This window comes from Ursus americanus, chromosome 22 (genome assembly GCF_024610735.1).
Source record: "Ursus americanus isolate L20-20 chromosome 22, mUrsAme1.1.p, whole genome shotgun sequence".
Classification (NCBI taxonomy): Eukaryota; Metazoa; Chordata; class Mammalia; order Carnivora; family Ursidae; genus Ursus; species Ursus americanus.
This window is the reverse complement of record NC_142148.1, coordinates 4,210,603-4,232,847: the sequence shown is the minus strand read 5'-3', so window position 1 is coordinate 4,232,847 and position 22,245 is coordinate 4,210,603. Positions and strand designations below refer to the sequence as shown.

The window sequence follows — 22,245 nt, the reverse complement described above, 5'->3', positions numbered from 1 at the left end:
AAGCACATTTCTTGCTGAAATTCCGACATTAGTGGTTGTCTCCACAGGTTTTACGGGTACAAAAAAATGAAGACCACAATCTAGTATTTTTTTCCTTCTAATCTATGCTTTTAGTAATTATTGTCATTTAGGCAAATGGCTAAGCCGGCTGCGCGGGAGAACCAGGCCAGCAGGTAATAAGCCATCCGCCACTCGGCCGTGACTTCTGCAATTCAAAGATAAGGGACAGTGAGAGCCTCAACAAGAGGCTAATTTTGTCAATTGATATGAAAAAGAGAACTTTCTATCCTGCAACATTTAAAACATCTTTTGTCTCCCTCTGCTCACTAGATGTTAAATCTGCTTCCCCCACCTTAAGACACCGTAGTCCCTAAGGTCCTAATCCTGCAGGTGTGGACAGTTCCTATGAGAAACAGTCCAAAGGAAAACAAAAACCAACAGCAAGAGTGAACCATACTTCGATTTATTGGCATTGTCAATCTAGAACAAGACAGGGATATTTTTCCATGCACGGAGATCGTTTGCAAACTGCCGTAACATGTACCCACATCTTCACCGCAGAAAATGCAGCATTTGAAGCTTTAGTCAGGGTCTAGGAGGAGAGAAGAAAATGCAACAGTTGCTAGTCCTTTGTGTTTTCTTAAAAATCCAGCATGAACACGGGCAATGACTTCCTTGTCACGAACTGTATAACTTTGGCGTCACTTCACATGGCTGATGCTGACCCTTGGCTCTTGGCTGTAAAAACTGCTGGTTCAGGTGCATGGCCTTAGCTGAACAGGAACTTCCCTTCTAAGTAGAACCAAGTACTCCCTGGGCAACAAAAAAACTACTCTCCCTTTAAAAAGATACTAAAAGCCCCCTGTGCTCAAGGGCTGGGAGCATCCCCTGCAGGACATATAGAGAGCAGCTGTGTTTTGTTTACTGGGGCTGGACACTATACTTCCTGACCCCAAGGACATCACAAGGTCAAGGGAGTTCGATGCTGAGTTTGGCTCGGCTCTGCTGCAGAGGCTCAGTGGTTTTCTCAGCTAGCCCATTGTTAAAACAAAACAACCCAACATAAAACCAGGTCTCATTACTTAGAATTATGAGATGAGACAGAGAGCCCCTCGAAAAAGGGCTACATTCAAAACATCGCATCTCCAGACTCATAATAAAATATTTACTAATTCAAAATGGAAATGAAAAGTGCTTAGGGGAGACAGCTCCAGTAAGTAAAATTGCTCATAACCACGAGCTGCCAAAGGATTCATACTGATCACACTTCCTTGCCACTGCAGGTCTGACGCCTTTTTTTAAAGCAAAACAAGAAAATTAAATCTGAAAACATCTCTCTGGTTATTTGCCTTGCTTATCTTTGAAATAACAATGTCAAGAAAGAGGCTTAGAGATCAGATCACTTTAGTAGTTGGGAGCCAAGAGTCAGAACTTATCAACTGTACAAAACGGTCTTTTATTGCACAGGATGTAACTCTACATGGCTCACATCTCTGGAGAAGTAAAATGAACCAGATCCTCCGAAAGATCATAAATTTAGCAAAAAGCAGTTGTCCCTGCAGGGTCTTGCAGATGTTACTGCTTGATAAAATCGCAGGACCCTTGCCTGCGCTTGCAGCCCTCGTGTTCAGGAAGCAGTCATTTGTGAGAACAGTAGATGTGGGGGAAATGAAGACGTAAAGAACTGCAATTTGTCATGCCCCTGAGCTGTTACGTAACTCCGACAGCAATTACACAAAGTGGGGAGTTTATCCTTCAAATTATTTGATGTTGTGCAGACAAATGAAACAGGTTTAATTAAAATAAGACGGCTCTCTACCTAAGCACTGCTAAATGAGCTAAAAATCAATGTGCCAATTACTTCTACTTGTCAGGGCCCGAAACGAGATTCTTTTATGATGCCACAGGACTCCTATCACCTGTATGCTTCAAATTACTACCCACTAACCAACATATGAATGTACTGATTGACCAAAAAATGGACAGAATTCAAAACTAAAATTACTTTGTTTTGAAAGTGCTCTAAGAACTTAAGATGCAAGTCTTCTAACCAATCAGTAACTTACAGATTATTCCTTTTTCACTTTCACAATTTTTACGGTGCTGCCGGAAGTCTTCTCAGCATTTGCTTTGAACTCTGCCTTCAGTGCCTCTCTCACTGCCTTTGCACAGATCTGGGAGTATCGGATGTAGCTGGAGGAAATGAAAGATGATACAAAGTTAATTATCAATGATCCAGCCAGACTGGTCGTGCTACTATTGTTTTTTTCTTCCTATGCTTTTAATTTTGGTTTGATTGTACATTATTGTGGAACTGGATTTAAAATGACTAGTGCCAAAAGCAATCCACACGGAGAAAAAGTCCAGAAAGAAATGTACCAGAATCTTAACTGGTATTAGGATGGGTAATCTTTGCTTTTTCCTCTTTTGTACCATCCTAATACATGCTAATTTAAAATAAAAGATTCATAGTGATTTTTAAAAATCCCACAGCACAAGAAATAGACCAAAGTGTTCTTACGAGAGACTATAAGTGATGTTTTCCCTCATTTCTCTAAAAATTTTTTCCTTACACTATTCTTACAAAGTAAATACATACAATTAAGAGAAAAAACTATTTTGAATTCAACAATTCTTCATGATTATTTAAAGGTTTTCTTGAGAATATTGGATTTTGTTTCCCAAGTCTGCCACTGAAGACACTTCCCAATCAAGGTTTCTAAATGAAACCTTGCAGAACATCCTTAGTTCTAACAAAATATCTAACAGCCTGCTTCCTGTTTGGTAGATGGACTCCCATCAACATCTTATTTTCCAAAAAATGTCAGCTCACTTTTTACACTTTTTGAAAACAGGAAGGGGGGGGGAGTGCTACTGTCTATTTTCTCATGTTTCAGATTTGTTTTTTTGGGCCAGAGGCAGGCGTTCCAATGCCTCCTAGGGTGCTGACTAATCGGGTTGACCTTCAAGGCTGCTCAAGCTTTTCCGCTACTTTATCCACCTGTAGACACAAGAGAATAAAACAGAAGGATAATGATGCCTGCCCACTGATGTCTGGGAGGAGAGACAAAGCAGGGGCTGCCACTCCTGTCACTGAGCAGGTGCTTAGGAAATGGTCCCTGTTACTGGGGCCGCAGACCTGCCAACTGGACAAAACTGTGCTTGACCTCACAAGGCGGGAACCCTGGGGCTGCTCAGCCGTCCCAGTCAGGTGCCCCCCCAGAGGGGGCTACTTGTAGTCAAGTCACAAGGGGTGCCCCGCCCCGCACCAAGGTGCATGGCCCAGTGGGTACACGAAGCCACCAGGCGTGAGGGCGGCGCCCACGGCTCCTCCGTCACTGGAGGTCGTGTCTTCCGACGGGTTCCACACGTGAGCTTCCCGAGGGCCCCCACTGCCCTCTGTGCCGTGCACCGAGGGCCTGCTCCCCTTTTACCGGGAAGGCAGCCCTACAGCGACGGGAGTCAGTGTGCAGTAAAAACACGTGTGTGCTGCACACGAACGCCCGCGGTGCGGGCTGGGGTCACACTCCCAGGGCCCTGTCCCGAGCCCCGACGGGGGAGGGGGGCGAGGACCCTGCACTCAGCCGCTGCGGACCGCGCGGCGGGGGCCCGGCTACATCCCGAAGGCGGGAGCACCGCAGGTGCTCGGCCCGCCGCCCACGCGCCGCGCACTCGAGGCGCCTCCTCCCTCCCCCCCGGCCGTGAGCCGCCATCTTGGGGCCGCGCTCCCCCGGCCCCGACCCCCGCCGCGCGCGGTGTGACCTCCGACCCCGGGCCGCGCCGCTGGCTCCCCGCACCCCCGAGGCGCGGGTCTACCTGAGTCCAGCCTGTCGCCAATACGCCACCATGATGTCGCGAGGGTTGGCGCGTCGAGTCGAATCGCGAGGACGCCTCAATGTCGGCTCGGCGCACGGCCCAGCGGCAGGAAGGTCAGCCCTGGGAACCGGAAGAGGCGGGACTCCGGACCTGCCAATCTCACCGCCTCTTGCCCCGCCCGGCCTCCCGAGCAGCCCCTGCTGCCCCGCCGCGGAATCCCCCCCGACGCCGGGAGCCAATGGGGGCGGGCGGCCGGGGCCTCGGGTGCCAATCCCCGGGCGGGCCGGCGGGCCGCGCCCACCGATTGGCTCCGCGGGCGTCCCGAGCGTGTGCCCCGCGGGCTTCCGTAGTACCCCGGTGGGGCGGCGGGGCCGCGGGGGCCGCCGGGGTCCGCGCCGGGCAGAGGCCCACCTTCAGCCTGGGGTCACGGCCGCACCCCGGCGTCCGCGTGGAGCACTTCGCCCCCTCCCCCGGGGGGCGGTGGGCAAAAGGGAACCCGGCCCGTACAGCGCGCAGGCCTCCGGGCCACCCGCGACCGGCGACGGCCTGGGCTAGACGGCCGGGCCTGGGCGCTACGGGCAGGGGCGGGGGCGAAGGCCCGGGGCGCAGGAGCGCGTGTGCACACGGAGCGGTAACTACACAGAAACCGTGAGCAGGAAACACGGCGTTACGAGGAAGTTTTCACAAACTAGAAACCTAACTTCCATCTGTAATGCTAGCTAGGGTAAGACGCCCCACGGTCCATGTGTAACCTGTGAACACTGTCTCAGTTCAGTCCCCCCAACACAGCTGCTTGCCGTGTCTACGAGATTTGCGTAGGTAAAAGCCACAACTACCAGCTACTTCACTACAGTGGAAAACCAAAGTTTCTAGAATTTATCATTAGATCAGAATAAAAAAAAAACAGGTTAAAAATTTGTTTAGAAATCTTTTTATCATTAGGGCATTACACCTTTTTCAGAACAAGTATAATTTACAGAAATTATACAAGGCAACTTTTTATCAAAAGATCAATATTTTGCTACGTTTTAATGGAAATGTTATTTCACATTTGTAAAAACCATCTCTGGTTACAAAAAATAATCAAAAACCTTATTGGATTTAAGTTGCTTTTACAAATGTCCTAAGAAGTCTTAAGCTAAACAACAGAAGTAGAAAAACACTAATTTTTAAATAGTTTAGTATACTATTTCTGTGGTTTATGTACACATAATAACTGGTTTCTTTTACAGGAAACCTGATGAGTTTATTACATTAGCACTGTAAGATAAAGGCAAGAGCTAATCACCTTTTAACAAAAATACTCTGTATGCAACAACTGCAAGTATCAGAGAGATTATTTACTGGTCGGTAACTGCCTGCTACAAAATAGGAAATACATTTACTGGATTGTTTTCCAGATTGCAGCTGCCCCTTAGCATCCAAAATAATTGACTTCCCACAAATAGAAGCTGCAAGCAATTCACACAGTGGTTCGTTTAGGTCAATGCTTCTTTTCTCATTATCATTCTTTTTTTCTTCCCCACCGCCCCCACCCCCCGCAGTTGCACCGTATTATTAAAAAACACTAAGTACCTGGGATTTATGCTTCAGAAAGACACCGTTTGAGTAATTTCAAATGACTACAGCTCTTCATGTAAAAAAGATGTCTTGCGGTCACAATTACTTCAAAAAGTAATTATATTCAAATAACCTGACATATCATGCTTTAGCAATTACAGAGCCATGATTTTGACACATGGCAATTTATAAGTTAGGCAAATGTGAAATGCTAAGCTAAAAGATGTGAACAGCTGTTCTTCTGTTTAAGTTTAGAGTGCTGCAAAATTCCGGTAATGACTTTATTTTTTCAGTGAACATCACCAGCCCACGGTATAGCATACTAAGTCATAAAGTACAAATCCAAGGAAGGTAATACCTTTCCTAAGTTACAAAACTTTGGCAAATTAACACAGTACTCTTTAATACATTAAAATTCTTTTTTTGTTTTGTTTGTTGGAGTCATGTATTAGTGATAATTTTCATTCCAAAAATGTCATTTAAGTACCAAAACAAAACACTCTGTTTTCTAATGGTGGTTTATAGCAGAGCAAGTTATTTTATACAAATTAAGATGTCTTTTCAAACTTTAAGTTCTCCTTTTAAAGAGCAAGCTCTTGCAGGTTACCATAGCAGGGTAATTGTATGTGTCTAGGTGGCTCCGCTTTGTGCTGGGTTGGTCCAAAGCCAGGTAGAGTTCCAATGCATGAAAAGCTTTACAATTCTACCTTAAAGGAAATTTAATATGCGAATATGATTTTCCAAGTACTTTTCAAAAATTGTTACATCTTCACATAAATACTGGAATCCTCAAAATCAGATGGCCATTTGAAACAATACTCTTTGGGATGATCCCTTTTATTCAGAAACCCTGCACCTCTTTGTTTTGATCAGAAGTCCCATAGCTTTTCTTCAGCTTATTAATAAAAAAAAAACTCTACCTAAAATATAGTTTTATTTTTTAAATAACAAATAAATATATTGCCAGTTTGCAGAGACCTGGGGGGCGGATGTCAGGTACTGACTTTCATCCTCATTTCTCTACAAACGCCGCTGCCGCCATCGGTGTCCTTATGCTTCCTCTCGCCGAAGCCGTCAATTCTTCAATTTCCGCATTTAATTTATGTATTACCCATTCCATTGCTTCTCGGCCCTTAAAAAAATCCAACACATCCACTGTTACCAAGTGAGAGCAAAGGCACCTATCAAATAAGTGGCACATCAGGAAGAAACAAGGAGCATTTACAAGTATAACTAAACCTCACCAGAATGGATTCTTTTTGTCCTTGCCTTTTTTTTCTTTAATATTACTTACCAAATAGCGAATGCCCTGGACAGCTGGACTGATCTATAAACTCCTTTTTATTTTGCATGCAAAAGATGTTCTCAAAAGATTCTACAATTCAATGATTGTGATCGTTTCCTTATTTCTGATTGGGGTGGTCCCTTTTTGGGGGATCAAAAGGTCAAATCCATTTTTTTGGGGGGTCCATTATTTTATTTAAAAAAATTTTTTTTAAAGATTTTATTTGTTTGACAGAGAGAGATACAGCGAGAGAGGGAACACAAGCAGGGGGAGCGGGAGAGGGAGACACAGGGTTCCTGCTGAGCAGGGAGCCCGACGTGGGGCTCCATCCCAGGACTCTATCCCAGGACTCTGGGATCGTGACCTGAGCCGAAGGCAGATGCTTAACGACTGAGCCACCCAGGCGCCCCGGGTCCATTATTTTAAACTAAAATCCTGTACAAGGCCCTGGAAGATCTGGTCCCCGACTTGCTCTTCATCCATTCTCTCCTGGTGCTTTATGACAGTCCTTGAGGAAATGAGAAGCATTTCCTGCTTCCTCTCTGAGGGTCTTTGCACATGCAGCCCCTCTGCTGGAGAGGCTTCCTGGCACACCCCTCACAACCAATGCACTCCTCATTTGGCACTCAACAGAAACAGAACACTCATGAAAGACTTGTATCTCTGTACTTTTCCTCTCCTAACGGCGTGATTAATGCTGCCTTCCTCTTAGTTCCATGAGGGCAGGGACCATGCTTGTTTTGTTCCCTGCTGTATCCCTAATCTAGCCTAGCACTTCCCCTGGTACAGAAAAAGCACCTATAAGTATCTCTCGATTGTTGAATGATTATATTAAACATGTGTTATAACAGAGTGCATTAAGTATCTCTTTCTCTAAACTTAAATTGTTTTAAATCATGCATTCTCCAAAGGGCAAAAATTAGTTGGGGGTGGGGAGAGGTGGAAATATCTCACTCTTTGTATGTACATAGCCCACTCATCCTTTCATCCAACTATCCATGGTCTTAAATACTTTGACGTGGTGGTGGTTCTTAGAGAAAAAAAATGTCTAAAACGGACCTGGGGGTCGTGGGGCAGAGAAAATAATGAAACAGGTTAAGAATTGGTATTTTAAACAATGGCACACAGTGACGTGTCACCAAGCACTTCCCACATGCTGGGCCCTGGGCCACACGCTTCCCATACGTTATCTCATTTACTCTTCATGACCAACTGGTAAGATGGCTAACTGATCTCCACTTCACAGATGGGAAACTGAGGCACAGAAAGGTTAACTTAATTGTCCAAGGCTGAAAGGCTGGTAAGAATTACGGCTTGCACATAAATCCCGGGGTGCTAGACCCCAGAGCTTGTGCGGGAACTGCGTATACGGATTCTCCCTGCACTGTGGCTGAGAGTCCATTTGCCAGGACAAACACATTCAGTACAAAGCTCTTTTAAGACAGGAAACCCAGGACAAATGATTAGGGAGCAGCCTGACTTACTTTATTAGCATTTGAAGATATCGTACTCGCCATTAGTCCTTCCAGGTAACTGCTGAGACTGACTCCTTTCACAGTGATTATGGCTTCTTGAGTCAAAACAGTTCTGGAACAGAACACATTCACACAGCTTCAGAATGACTTTTTATTTTTTAAAGAAATACGTGATAAAAAAACCTAAAACACCCTGTAAAACAGTTTGTTGAAACATTTTTACTCACTTTTCTGGGTCCTGAGGATGTGGTTTGTATATAAGTCTCTCATCTACTGAAACCATATTTGTAAATGAAATCTATAGAATGAAAAAAAAAATCATTTTGGAAACTAAGATGAAAAACATTTGCAAAACTAATTCACAAACCAAAATCTTGCTAGGTAAATATACAAATAACAAATAAACCACTCTGATATTACCGCAAAAACAGAACTTAAATTTCACTATTCACTGCTTTCTATTATAAAAATAATAAATGTGACAAAAGGATTACAGTAATAATATGCACATGATCCCAAATTCATTTTATTGGGTGCCGTCCCCTGGAAACAAGTAGCCTCACTGCTCCAATGAGGAGCAGGAAAGGACAATACAGCACATAATCAACTAGTTCCTAAGCTATGCTGAAGAGCCTATATTCACCTGTACATCAACTATACAAGAGACCCCCCCCAAAAAATTAAGCTATTAATTTAAAATCAAAACAAAAGGGAGCCAAAACTTACATTAGTAGATTTAAGTTCCATCGTCTTCTCTACAGGATCAACTACAGAATGTTCTTGCACATATGTTTTAGTTCTTGCAGCACCAATAAGCTAAATAAAATATTAACAATTAGTAATCAGAGGAAGAGGGATTTCTTAACAAGTGTATCGATATTTTATTAGAAGGTAAAAATGTGTTAATATCTCGAACCAAAAAATCTGTTTCATAAAAAACAGGAGGAATCAGACAAAGGTCGGAAAGGAGGCCCATTTGAGGGTAACAGGAATTCACACACCATGAATGAGATGAGACCGCCAGATACAAAAACCCTTCCCAGAGGCAATTAGCGACTAGCCCAGGGAGAACACGTGCAGTATAAAGCAGACACTGAAATCGCCAAGGTGTGACAACAGAGCACTGAGCCTGAAATATGGAAATCAGAATATTTGGGTAAACATGGCATCTGGAGAAAGGAGAGCTCGAGAATATCTGTCAATATTTTCCTAGAGCAGTCTGAGCGAGAGGGTGCTGCGGCCTCTTTCTCCAGACAGAAAAACGGCCATCTCATGATGGAGGATAATGCATCCCATCCGGCATCATTCTTGGGCTCAGACCCCAAGCCAACCCCCTGACCTTGCTCATTTCTGTGTCCCCCACTATCTAATGCAGTGGTTTGTGCAAAGGAAGTAATCAGGACATTCCTGCTAAAAAATGTGTCCCTTAGTTTTCTGAGTGGACCTAGCTTCCCCAAGGAGAAAGAAAACTGAGTCTGCTTATCATACCAGAGTTCTCTCACATTGTAATCATCTGGCACTCCAGTTTCTTGCTGGTTAAATTGGCTCATTAAAGCCTGCTCACATGTAACTGAATAGAATTCTCTTTTTAAATGTATGGGGAGGAGTCTCAAGCCTTGGAACAACTGTGGCATAGGAGAGTCCAAGAACACACTCCTCACTTAGTGTCACCACCCACCACTGACCACAGCCACTGCCACCTAACCATCGCCACCAGCCCACGGCTTCCAGATCTTACTACTGGTCTGAAGTGGCTGGCAAAAGCAGGAAAAGCAGAACAGAACTCCTTTTAGATTACAGAGCATTAGCTGGCTTCCTTCAGAAGGTTTTATCAGGCGCCTTCATGAAGACTGTAATAATATTTCCAATTCATTATACACTCATAACTCAAGTTTATTATAATACAATTTGAACTGATGCAAAAATGACATTCAGAATCAGCTCCCACAACCTATTTGAAATTATAATGTGGTTTAGAAAACTTCTCCACAGCAGTCACATTTCCACAGGAATAAAGACACACTTACAGATTTCACAATGGAAGGCAGTCCCCACTCTGTGCTGAGAAGTCTATGGCTGTGCAACTTTCCAGAGGGATCTATATGTCTGTCCAACACATCAACTCCAACCACGCTTGGGTTCATAGGGTTTGGGTATTTCTGCATTGCAGCTGTCGTAACGGTTTCCCATGGGTGGCTGCCAACATGAACCAAAAACCAAACATTTGAAAAATATGCATATAAATTAAACTGTTTTTATAATCCATCAAATCTTTCTTTACAGTTGAAGTTTAATTAATTTAACTAGGGAAAATAACTTTCTGAAACACTGACTAAAAGATAATTTGGGGAGCTCAATCTACATTTTGAATATGTATAGATTTCAGTACCTTCCCAGCACACAGGCTATACGGTACAACTGAGGTCTATAAAGATATAAATAGCCTTTAACACATTAGTGTCTTAAACAATCTTTCCTATTTATCCATGTTCACTTTCACACATAAATTGTTTCTAAGAATCACTGATTCACAAAAATGTATTTTAAAAAATATGTTCTACGAAAACAATCAGGAAAAATTGTTAGTATTATACCATTTTTTCTTTTGTCTGGCCCCAATTCCATAAAGGTATAAAGATGTAACAAAAGTAAAAGAACTTATAGACACCATAAATTCTTTAAGGGATTACAAAAAGATCCAAAGTATTATTGATTTAAATACTATAATTTAAAAATATAGTTTTCTCTATATTAAGGTAATAAATAACAGTGGCCCCTCCAGTCAATCTTTACCCATTGCTTTCCCCGAAGGAGTGATTCTGATTTGTTTTGAAAAGGTCACTCAATACCACAAAGTGTTTTTAAGGCGCTTCTAATATACTCTTTTCTAATGTTCTCTCTTAATATTATCTTCTTGAAAAAGCCCGTGTGCTTGCATGATTCAAAATCTGATGTACATCTGTTCACTTCACAACTTGTGTGAATAAGATGCTGGTACAAAAGCCATTTTTTTTCAAAAGAGCCCCTTATTAACGCCAGTGAGTATTAGAGGTGACTGAGCCCACCTGCAGTCTGATGCTACCCTATCTGCGCTCTTGTCTTCATTGAAAGGAAAAAAGAGATCTGGAGATAATGTTTCAAATCACACATACTGATAAACCACACAGCATTACTTTTTATTTTTCTAAAAGCAAAATAGGTAGGCCATTAATCCAGTTCAAGTTTTCAGAGAACTAAGCCTGACAACTACTTCTTGCCAAAAGAAGGAAAATCTCAACACCATTCATTTCCCAGAACCCTGGACAACCAGTGACATTATTTTTAATGTTTTCATTTTTGCTATTATATAAATGAACCTCATTCTGTTTTGAATCTCAAGCCTTATTCAGCAACCAATGCAGGTACATAAGGGGAGCTACTTCATAAATCTAAACAGTCCCCATAAATAGAAGGGATACAGGCCGAGCACTCAGACTGTTACCAAGGCAACTATCTAAAATGAAGATCAGATGAACCCTGTCCCTGTCTCCAACTAGTCATATACCACAGTTAGCTGGCTTCCTTGCACTTATCTCTTCCCCCATCCCTTCTAAAAAAATTAATAATTGCACATGGCTTCAGGGTAGTTATGTATTATTTGTAATATAGTCCTTCTCTACTCTGAGCCAACTTGAAAACATTGGTGTTGACTTAACTTGAACTAAGACTGCTTTATGAAACATAATTAGGTCAAACATTACAAAGGATGCATGTTAACAGTCTTCCAGCAATTAATCTGAACCCTACTAATGTAATCATGTGGAAAGACCTCACACCGGAAGACACTCAGAATGGCACCAAGGGGCAAGCAGAACCTTATCCACCTGCCCAATATCTTCACCTATAAAACGAGGTAGGTGGACATTTAGGTATACTTAGCTCCAGCCAGGCAGCAACAAGGTCTTGATTAATCTACCGATATGTAACCAATTCAAAGAAAGGTGCCGGCACACGGGGCATTCCTGTTTGTTGAAGGAACCAATGAATGACTTCACCTGGATGCCAACTGTACGTGAAGCCCCAGAAGGAAGTACTGAACGTATTATATGGGTAAGACACAGAATGAGGACTTTGATATTGTAGACAGAAGCATCCTTAAGATATGAAACACTTGGCAATGGTAAGATTTGTGAGGGGAGATGGTAACTTCCATTTCAGGACTGAGTTTGGGAAGCCTACAGGACACGTGCGCAGAGATGACTGGTAAGACCTGAAAATAAGGATTTGAAGTTCGAGAGAGGCTGGAGCCCAAGGTACAGATTTGGGTGTCCTAAGTGTGTATGTATCAGCTGGGACCCTGACTGAAACGCCCAGATTATTTGGGGAGAATCGGGATCAGGGCTGCTTCTCCCAGGACACGTGCAGCATTTGTCTGAATAGGTCTATCTTCTGGGAGGGGGATCCCAGAGCTTTCATCAAATCTCAGAGAGGTCTGTGGATAAAAAATTAAGAATCACTGATGAAATCCAAGACAAGAAGGCCACTAACAGAATCTCCTTGAACAATGACACTGAAGGGGAAGAGAGGGAAACACTGAAGAAAAGAACAGGAGTGGAGGGGTAGCAGGGAGAAGAGTGTTAGGGAAGACAGAAGAACGTTCTAAGGAGACGCAAAGCTCAAAGAACCTCTGAAGCACTGAAATCCAGAAGAGGATTGTCAGCAAGAAACCATCCATGACCCCAAGGGCTGAAATATAGTAAAGACTGTTACCAGGTAAAGAACATCAGAAAGATCACCAATTTACAGAAAGACTAAGCATTACGGAAAAAGGAATTTTCCCCCTGATTTTAATGCTCTAAACTTCCCAGGACCCCGCGGACTCTTGGATATGGTCTAATTCACTGAGTATGTAAAGAGTTTACAACTTCTTTAAAAACTGCTCTCGGAAACATGGTTTAAAAAAATCAGACGGTTAAACTAAAACATACCGGAAAGCTATAAAAATTAAAACAGTGTGGTAACAACAGCAAGATCAGCAGAACAAAGCAGATGGCTCAGAAATGGATTCAAATGTCAAATCACAACAGGCTTCAGGCCGAAGATGGCACTGCAAATCGCTGACAGGAGGGATGACGGGTCAATGAAGAGCCCTTCCCTCGATTAACTATTTGGATTAACTGCTTCTTTATGGAAGAAAAAAAAAAAAAAGACGTAACTGCTTATATCCGTGGCTCGTTTGTATATGGAATCATGGACCCGGAAGGGGATTCAATTCCCAAGATCCAACTGGTTTAAGGCCTACTGTGTTGCTACGAAATTCTTCTAACCAAGAAATGTCACTGAGCGTGGCCTCCAAGTCATGTTCCGGTGGCAGGCCCGGACTGCACCATCGTCTTCCGTGTCTCCCATAAAAATGGGCAGCCCAAGGTCACACAGCGTGCCGCAGCCAGAGCTGGACCTTGGACTCCAATTGTAGTAAGGCTCCGTTCCTCAGGTCACGAGCTGCCAGAAAAGTTTCGCCTCCTGGTCGCCTGAGCTCACCCGGGGAGACACTCCACCCAAAGGTGGCGGGGCGACCGGACTCCCGACAACGCCCACGCTTCCCGTTGGAATCCGCGGGCCCCCGTCCCACCGGGTTTGGCACGGCCGGAAGTGGCACGCAGGGGCCTCTCCCACCCCGAGTGCAGTCGAGGACCTCGTGCCAGGCGAGGCCCCCATCAGCCCGGGGGACCTCCCCGGGGGCCAGGCCACTAGTGCCCGTCTCTGGACCCTCTTCCAGCCGGGGCAGCAGCGAGGCCTCAAAGTACCGGGCTCTCTTCACCCCGGGGGCCGCAGACCCCGAGTCCCCGCCCCCTCCTCCTCCCCGCCCCGGGCCCCGTGGGACTCAGGGCCAGCTCCCCCCACCACCAGGCCCGACGCCTGGAAGCTTCCTGAGGGGCGCCCCGGCCTCGCCACGACTCCGGCCCGAACTGCCCGCCCACTCTGCACTTACCCCGTACGCCCCGCCGACCCGTCCCACGCCTCAAACTTACTCAAAGACGTGCTCTGAAGTCCAGATCTTCATAGTGCCGGCAGCCTGCTCGGTGTCCGGGCGGCGCTAAGGGACAATGAGGCAAAAAAGCCACACTTGCCCCCGCCCCGCCCCCCCAGAAGCCCCGCCGGCCGCGCAGCGCGCACGCGCCGTCGGGCCCGACGTGAAGGACGTCCCGACGCGCTGCCCCACGCCCTATCCCGGCCTGGGTTTTGCCCCAGCCTAGCGCGCGGCGCAACGAAACCCCGCCCCTTAGCGCCGGGCGCAACGCGCCGGCGCAGTGCAGGGGCAGCGACTGGGGCCGACGGCGTAGGCGCTGTGCTGCGCAGGCGCGACACGCGGCCGGCTGCCCGCCCCCTCGCGGGCGTCGCCGGGAGCGCTGACTTCTGCACAGAGTTGGGCCAGGCCCAAGAGGTTCCTGGGTGCACCAGCCATACCTTCCTCGCGTGCTGGTTGCATTGCGTTGGCAGGCCTGTGGACGGGCTTAGTAGACGGTCCAGTAAACCCGCCTACACAGGCAGTACTGTGCTGTGTAGTTGAGCAAAAATGTTCATATCGCCTCATTAGAACATTCCTACCAACTCTTGTCTTAATATGGACTGTGGATCCCCAAAGTTATCCAGCCAACCAACCAGCCACCGTCTGTCTCTGTTGAAATTGTGGGCATCCCAAAGTCATCCATCCATCCATCCAACCAACCAACCAACCAACTAGCCACCTCCTATCTCAGCCGGGGCTGTGGGGGCCCCAAAGTCATGCAACCAACAAACCAGCCAATCAGCGCTGTGCTCATTCCTCTTGCCCTCCCAGCAATTATGACCCTGACGGGGAGAAGACATAGACACAGAGAAACTAACACCTGACAGTGTGCTGGATGCCCAAATGAAGGGGTATTTTAGGAAGCATGGGTGCTAGTTGGAATAGATGGGGAAACATGGCCCTGAGTTTGTAGACGAGTCTTATCTCAGATGTCATCCCTGAGAGAGAGCTCCCCTCATCACCTTTCCTTAGAGATCCTCCAACCCCTAGTTCCTCCATCAAAACATTCCGTTGCATTTTTCTGAGCATGCACCACTCTCTAGGATTATCTTGTTTATTTGTTTAACTTCCACTTGAATTAAGCCCTTGAAGGCAAGGCAGCTTTTGCTCAATAAATGATTTTCAGTACCTGGTATATAGTAAAGGTCCAATGATTATTTACTGAAAAATAAAATAATAATTATTTGTGGAACGAATGAATTACTGAAATCATCTAGTTTATCTAACTTCCACTAGGCTGCAAGCCCTCAAGGGTGAGGCTCTTGCCAGACTTGTTCAATGATTCCCCTGTCCCTACATAATAATTATTGCATAAGTGAGCAAATGACTAAGAAGTGAGGGGCAGGCAGGAATGACATATGACATCATATTCAGGTGAGCCTTGTCCAGTGGACAAAGTGCAGGGCCAAGCTTTCAGGTTAAGCTCTCCCTCCCCTCCTGCCCCTCCTGCCCCTGTTCCTGACAGAACATTTTGCCATTTTAAATGATGGCTGTGGAACAAAATCTTTACATCTGGTTACTTGGAAGCCAGTTAGAGGCATTGCCTCATGCTTGTTCCTAGCTCGTTTGATTGTTAAAAACAAATAAAAGCCAGGTTAATTTAGGAGGGAGGATAATTTTTTAAAAATAGCTGAAGTCCTTTATATAGAAAAACAGAAAAATTACATTAGGCAGGAAGGAAATAATATGGTTGGGTAGTTGCTAAGTGCAATTTGTGGTACCTAGGACTTAAAAAAGAAAAAAAAAATGCCCTGGGTACTTGGAGTGAATTCTTGGGGAGGTAATGCTTTATAGGCGGCCGAGAGTGGCTCAGCCTTGATTAAGATGCGAAGTTAATGTTGCTGGGTGTTTAAAACACTGGTTCAGGTCCCGACAGCACAGTACAGCCTGTCCCTGCTATTCCTGGAGCTCCGCGAAACTGTTCACCATCCAGGATTCCTATTCTGTTTATTTTAGAGAATGCTATTCTTCCTTCTAGTTCAGGAAGGATGGAGATTTAGGACCCAAGTATTTTTTCTACGTGTTTCCCGAAGGTCAAAATAATACCACCTTGTACTTGGATTTGGAGAGCAAGACCCTGACATAGATTATCTCCCAGAGACTCACTTAGAAATAATGCAGAGGAAACAAATGGTTGGGTTTTAAATACCTAAGAATCGTGTCACTGACTGTGCCTGTCACAGAAACAGGAAAATTATTATCAGGTCATTACTCTGACCTTGATATTAAATAGGTGAATGGCCCTGGTGGCACTCGCTGCAGGGATGACACCCAATCCCCTGGTCTCCACACCCTTCCTGTGCTTGGGGATGGAGGGTGGGGCGAGGGAGGGAAGAATGTACGTGTGATTCCAACCATCAAGGAACTTCTGGCTGAGGATGCAAAACACAAGTCAAGAAATAGGGGCGCCTGGGTGGCACAGTGGTTAAGCGTCTGCCTTCGGCTCAGGGTGTGATCCCGGCGTTGTGGGATCGAGCCCCACATCAGGCTCCTCCGCTATGAGCCTGCTTCTTCCTCTCCCACTCCCCCTGCTTGTGTTCTCTCTCTCGCTGGCTGTCTCTATCTCTATCGAATAAATAAATAAAATCTTTAAAAAAAAAAAAGAAAGAAATAGCTAGAAGATATGTAAAGTGAATGTTGGGCGTTTGGAAAAAAGAGACCATGGTCGTGAACTGCAGTCCCTGGGGCAGGCTTCTCGGCAGATGGTAGGCAGAGCATGCGGCTACCTGGAACTGCTGTAGCGGGGCCAGAGACGGGCCTGGTAGGACAGGTGGATGAGGTCATGTGCCTCAACTTCAGCTGGGCCCCAGCTCCTTTCATGTCCTTCTAAACTTTAGTCATTCACATGCCATCTTCACAATTCACCCTGTCTAGCCTGTCCCATTATTACTTAATTTTTTCCATCAGCTTCTTTGCAAAGACACTTGTAGAGCTACCCTCAACAGAAAATTGGTATTTTTTTAATATACACTAAATTCCTAATTATTAAAAGAAAACAGTAAGCCTGTGGGCTCTTACTGTCTTTCATATTCTCCAGGAGTGGGGATGCCTTAGTTTGGGGTCCATCTCCAGGCTTTCTCTATACTTTTTTTTTAAATAATATTTTATTTATTTATTTGAGATAGAGAAAGCAAGAGAGTGCCAGCATGGGCGGTGGGGGGTGGGGCACAGAGGGAGAGGGAGAAGCAGACTCCCCGCTGAGCCGGGGCTTCATCACAGCACCCTGGGATCATGACCTGAGCCAAAGGTAGACATTTAACCGACTGAGCCACCAAGGCGACCCTCTCTATATTTTTTGACTCTTATCTGTCCTCTGCAAATTGCAAACCCCCCTTTTCCTTTGAACCTCTTGGCAATGACCTTGATCTCTGAATTCACTGTGAACCTCTTCCAATAGCCTCCACTTCTCTTTAAAATGTTTTGTATCCTCATTAATCCTCTGTGTTTCTTCTGCACACAGAGAATGTATTCTTTCTCTCTCTAATCTTCTTGTCTTTGTTCCGTTATTCATTCAGCAAATAGCTCCAGATCACCTGTTTGAGGCCATCCCTATTCTCAACTAGGGGCGGTTTCCTCCGGGAGACGTGTGACAATGTCTGGAGACCTTTTTGGTGGTCATATATAGGGAAGGGCTGCTACCGGCATCTAGCAGATAGAGGCCAGGGATGCAGCTAACACCCTCCAGTGCCCAGCACGGAGACAGTCCCCTGCAACGAAGAAGTAGCTGACCGCAAATGTCCATAGTGTGGCCGCGTGGAAACCCTGGGCCGTAGCTACCAGGCTGCTAGAACCTGCCTCGGTCTTTCTGTCTGGACTCAATCTTTTGTCCTTCCATCCCCCAACTCAACTGAGCCCTTTGGCTGCATTGTTACTTGCTGTCTCCTAGCAGGGCCACACATTTCCACACCCTTGAACTTCGTCCATGGTGTTCTCTGGCCAGCATGCCCTTTCCCCTTGCTTGCCCTGAAGAGTCTTACTCACACCTTGAGACTGTGCAAATACTCCACTCCCACGAATGCCTCGCTGATAGGCCTCTTCCCGAGCTCAGCACAGCGCTTTGTTTCTGCTTTGGTGCTCCTGCCGGCGGTTACTATGCACCTTATAGGGGGCGTGCGTGTGTGCACGCGCGTTTACAACTTAGTCTGTTCGGGCTGGGTGGCTTCTACACGACAGCTTATTCTCACAGTTTTGGGGGCTGGAGGGCCAAGACCAGGACATCAGCACGTTCAGGGCCTCCGTTCCTGTGACTGAGCCAGGAAGTCCAAATCGATTGTGCGGTACTGTTCCCGGTCCGGTGGGAAAGATTGTGGTAAAAACCAGCGCTTGATTCATTCTGTGTAATAAGAATGTGCATAGAGTTAACAATGCCAGCCTAAGTTGTGTGTGTGTGTATCTCATCACATATATAAATACGTCATCACGTGTACCTGTGTCACTACACGTATGTGGATACTTGCACGCGTGTGCATAAAAACGTACTCTCGTCATTTTGTATTTCGTTTTTCAAGATGAAGCCTCAGCCACACTTTTTGTTTTTCATTATTTACTATGAAATTTTGGTGTTGGGTTTAGGTGGATTCAGTGGGCTTACGGGGCACCAATTATACACTAAAAACGAGGGCTTTCTGAACCCCTCGGGGCTGGCACTGACGTGGGGGTACAGTTAGGAGGAGGATGCGGGAAGTCCACGGAGAGGGGAGCAGGAAGGGCAGAGGTGGAGTGAGGTGGGGGGTCTAAGGCATCCCAGGGAGGTCTGCAGACAGAGGCCTGCGCACACTTTCAGCTTCCACTTGGTGACCTGAGCTGCCCTCGCCCAATAGAAATGCAGAGTCTGCAGGGTCACAGAAGGAGGCACAGAGAATTGGCCGATGAAATGCAGGCCTGAGACTCCAATGTCCTGTGGCCTCTTCCATGTGGGGGCGTTTCACTGGCCCGAAGGGAACAGAGGGGAGAAAGCAGGAGGAGCCCATGGCCTCCGGGACCCCAGGTCTGTTCCCCCACCCCCCACCCCGGCCGCAATTCAGGGATCTCACGTTACTTCTAATTAGGCAAGTGTCTTGAGTCAAATTCGATTTCGTTCCCATTAGCGACTGAAGATTTCGGGTAATTGTACAGAACTTCCTATCCATATGATTCCCCCACCCCCGCCTCTTGTTTACTTAAGTAACTAACCAAGTTATGCCTAAATTCCTCTCATAAGAAATGAATCTCTTCTCCTGGGAGGACTTCGACTATTCCAGCAACTCCTTATCCTGAGAAAGTAAAGGTCGCATCAAGTTGGATCGATGTGTCCTGTTAGCGGTCGCCCCATAACCAGGCGGTCCGTCTCGAAATGAGCACGACCCCTGCCAGGCACTCTTGCGGTGGAGAGACCGCCTTGCACGGACTCTGCACAGAGCTCGAAAGCCTGGCCAGAGGTCCTGCCTGGAGAATAGAAATGTCATCGTTGCACACGTGCCCTGCGACAAGCAGCGTCTGCAGCCCGTTCACATTCGCCTAATGGACTTCGTTGGGGCGCTGTTACCCCATCGGGAGACGGGAAGGTCGGGGAGGCGCACTGGCCTCACGCCCAGTGTCTGGAGACTATGGAAGCCTCAGCCCAACATTTGCGTGGACATACATAGGAGCTTTTTCCTTTTTCCTTTTTTTTTAAACCCTTGTAAAGGACATTTCTTCTTTGAAGTCACCCCGACAGTGGCCTGTTGTTGGGTGACCATGGCCAAAATAGCAAATTAACTCCTTGCCTCTTGCCTCAAAAAGCGAGAGGGGGTATAATCTGCGCCGAGATTCACCCCCTTTCTGAGAGGCGTAATTAAGGTTTGTGAGAGGAGACGGAGCCGGGCTTTCGGCTGGCTGTGGAGTTTGGCAATCTCCTGCATTTCGCTGGAGGCAAATTAGTTCTCTATCTTTGCTGGAGGCAAATAGACCAATTCAGAAACAGATGAGGCCTTGTAGGGGGCTCCCCTCCCAAGTACCCCCATCCACAGGGGACCTTGGAAACAGGGAATTACAAAATCAGCTGCTTGTTGGCCTGGGTTGGATTCAGACAGCTCCTTTTTGTGTGGCCTGTTCTTGCTTGACTTTATCTTGATGACCTTTCAGATAGAACATTTCAGTGGCCGACAGCGTGAACACCGAGGGAGAGAACAATTACAGCCACAATCCACTTCCTGAAAGCTGTTCAGCTGACTACGGTTTCAAAAGATCAAACCCCCGGGGTCGGTCCCATTCGATAATGAGTGCCGGGCAGTACCGCAAGATTAATAAATATCTGGTCTTTCTCCGAGGCAGCCTAGAGCACATCACACAGATCCGCTCATTGGTCAGTGTGACACCTTGTGCAGGAAGGAGGTCGGGGCTATTATTTGGGCTCGTAAACGAAGGTTGAGACACAGCAGTGCCTTTCCCGTCACAGGTGCCTTCCGCTTCCCAGCCCGACTCTCTCATCACTCGATTACTTGTGTGATGCCCTTCCTGGTTGCCAGTGGTAGGGGCCAGGCCGCAGGAGTGCACCAAGGTTTACAGCCCCAGAGTCTGACCTGCCAGGCCACCCCGATTCCTTCTGTGAGAGGGGGATGCGCCAGAATGTTCGCCACCTGACCGGAAGTGCGATGAATGCCTGCTGGATTCTATTCAGAGAATTCGGGGTAGAACCAACTTTCCCTTTATTATCGTCTTCTTAAGAGGTCCATTCTGCAGGAGTGTGACATTCTGTGTATATCGTCAAAATTGTATTAAATCGAGCACAAAAGGATGGAAAGGTGGAAGAAAAGTCAGTTGTTTGCCATGAACCACCTTGGAAGAGCTGATCTGGCCCTTTCAAAAAAAAAAAAAATGCATTCGTTCATGGTCAAGACTCAGTTCCCAGTACAGACAGACAGCATCTTGGTGTGGAGGACGCTGAGGAGCTTATGAGCCTGTGGGTAGAAGGTTCTTGAAGATGGGTCCAACGGAATATTCGGATGGTGTTTTTCCAAAGCTCTGGGGGTCAGCAATACCAGACAGCAGGTGCCTGGGAGCCCCGCAGGTGGCTCCCCTCTACTCACCTGGGAGTCCGTTGCCTTTGTGTTGCCATGATACACCCAGACTGGCTGATTCAGGCAGTTAATGACAGGAAGACTAAGCTGGGTTATCGGCATCCAAGATGGACACCGGAACACTGGGAGGCCGATCTTGCTGGCTGTGTGGAAGCACAGCCTTAATGCACCCGAGCATCCTGTTGGGAATTCTGTAGGAAGAGTTGCTGTGGAGATATCCCCTCCCATCCCCATCGTATCTTCTCCTACCTCCTCCCGAACAAAACAAAAGAGTGTGACCTTCCTATCTTTATGGGTGCTCCTTGACTGACTGAGAGAACAGAAGTTCTGTTCGTATCCAGCATCAGGTTGGAAATTTGCCAAGTGAGTTTTCCATGACGTGTAAATTGAACTCATACCATTCTAGGCTACAAACGGAACCCCAGCATTTAGGATTGGAGGGGTACAGAGGCCTGCAAAAACCCAGGGGTTTGATCTTTGTTCTGGGGAGAGCGCCAGACAGAGGGAGCGCTCTGGAGAGAAGGTCTGTCTCCTTCACAGCTGTATGTCCCGTGCTCAGCCATGACCGAGCACAGTGCCAGACGACCAGGAGCTGCTAACTGAGCGATTGTTGAGCGAGTAAAGGAATGATAGAAAGTCAAGCCCCACCAGTAGGTGAAGCCATGTCTTACTTATCAATGGGGCCAACAAGAGTGTAGACTTATGAAACTGGTTGATTCTCAGCACTGGGAACTCGCAAGGCACACCGTGAAGGTCCCTATACAAGCTGGAAAGAGCACAGGGGTCCTGGGGGAGCGCCAGCAAGTGCCCCAGTGTGTGCCATACCCCCAGCAGCTCTGCGGGTCAGTCTCGGGAACTGGTCTGAGAGGCCAGAGCAGAGAGAAGCAGGGGCAGGAGCCCAGCTGGTGGCTCAGAGCAGGCCTGGAGGCAGGGATGTGCCCACAGCCCAAGCCGCCTTCATTGGAAAGAACAGCTGTTTGCCTGGGCCTACGGCCGCGAAGAAAATGCTGAGCCGTCTGTCCT

General features: G+C 46.6%; 2 protein-coding genes across 2 annotated transcripts; both read right to left on the bottom strand.

Moving 5' to 3' along the window:
* Positions 1-442: 442 nt before the first annotated feature.
* Positions 443-3,975, bottom strand: ATP5F1E (ATP synthase F1 subunit epsilon). The gene is made up of 3 exons (XM_045814636.1): positions 3,817-3,975; positions 2,067-2,193; positions 443-592 (listed from the first exon to the last, which is right to left on the bottom strand). The coding sequence occupies exons 1-2, from the start codon at positions 3,846-3,848 to the stop codon at positions 2,070-2,072; spliced, it is 156 nt and encodes a 51-aa protein (XP_045670592.1). The 5' UTR covers positions 3,849-3,975; the 3' UTR covers positions 443-592; positions 2,067-2,069.
* Positions 3,976-5,478: 1,503 nt separating this feature from the next.
* Positions 5,479-14,301, bottom strand: PRELID3B (PRELI domain containing 3B). Its single transcript, XM_045814635.2, has 6 exons — positions 14,148-14,301; positions 10,164-10,332; positions 8,863-8,952; positions 8,364-8,434; positions 8,146-8,248; positions 5,479-6,508 (listed from the first exon to the last, which is right to left on the bottom strand). Exons 1-6 carry the CDS (start codon positions 14,177-14,179, stop codon positions 6,389-6,391), a joined length of 585 nt encoding a protein of 194 aa, XP_045670591.1. The 5' UTR covers positions 14,180-14,301; the 3' UTR covers positions 5,479-6,388.
* Positions 14,302-22,245: the final 7,944 nt, after the last annotated feature.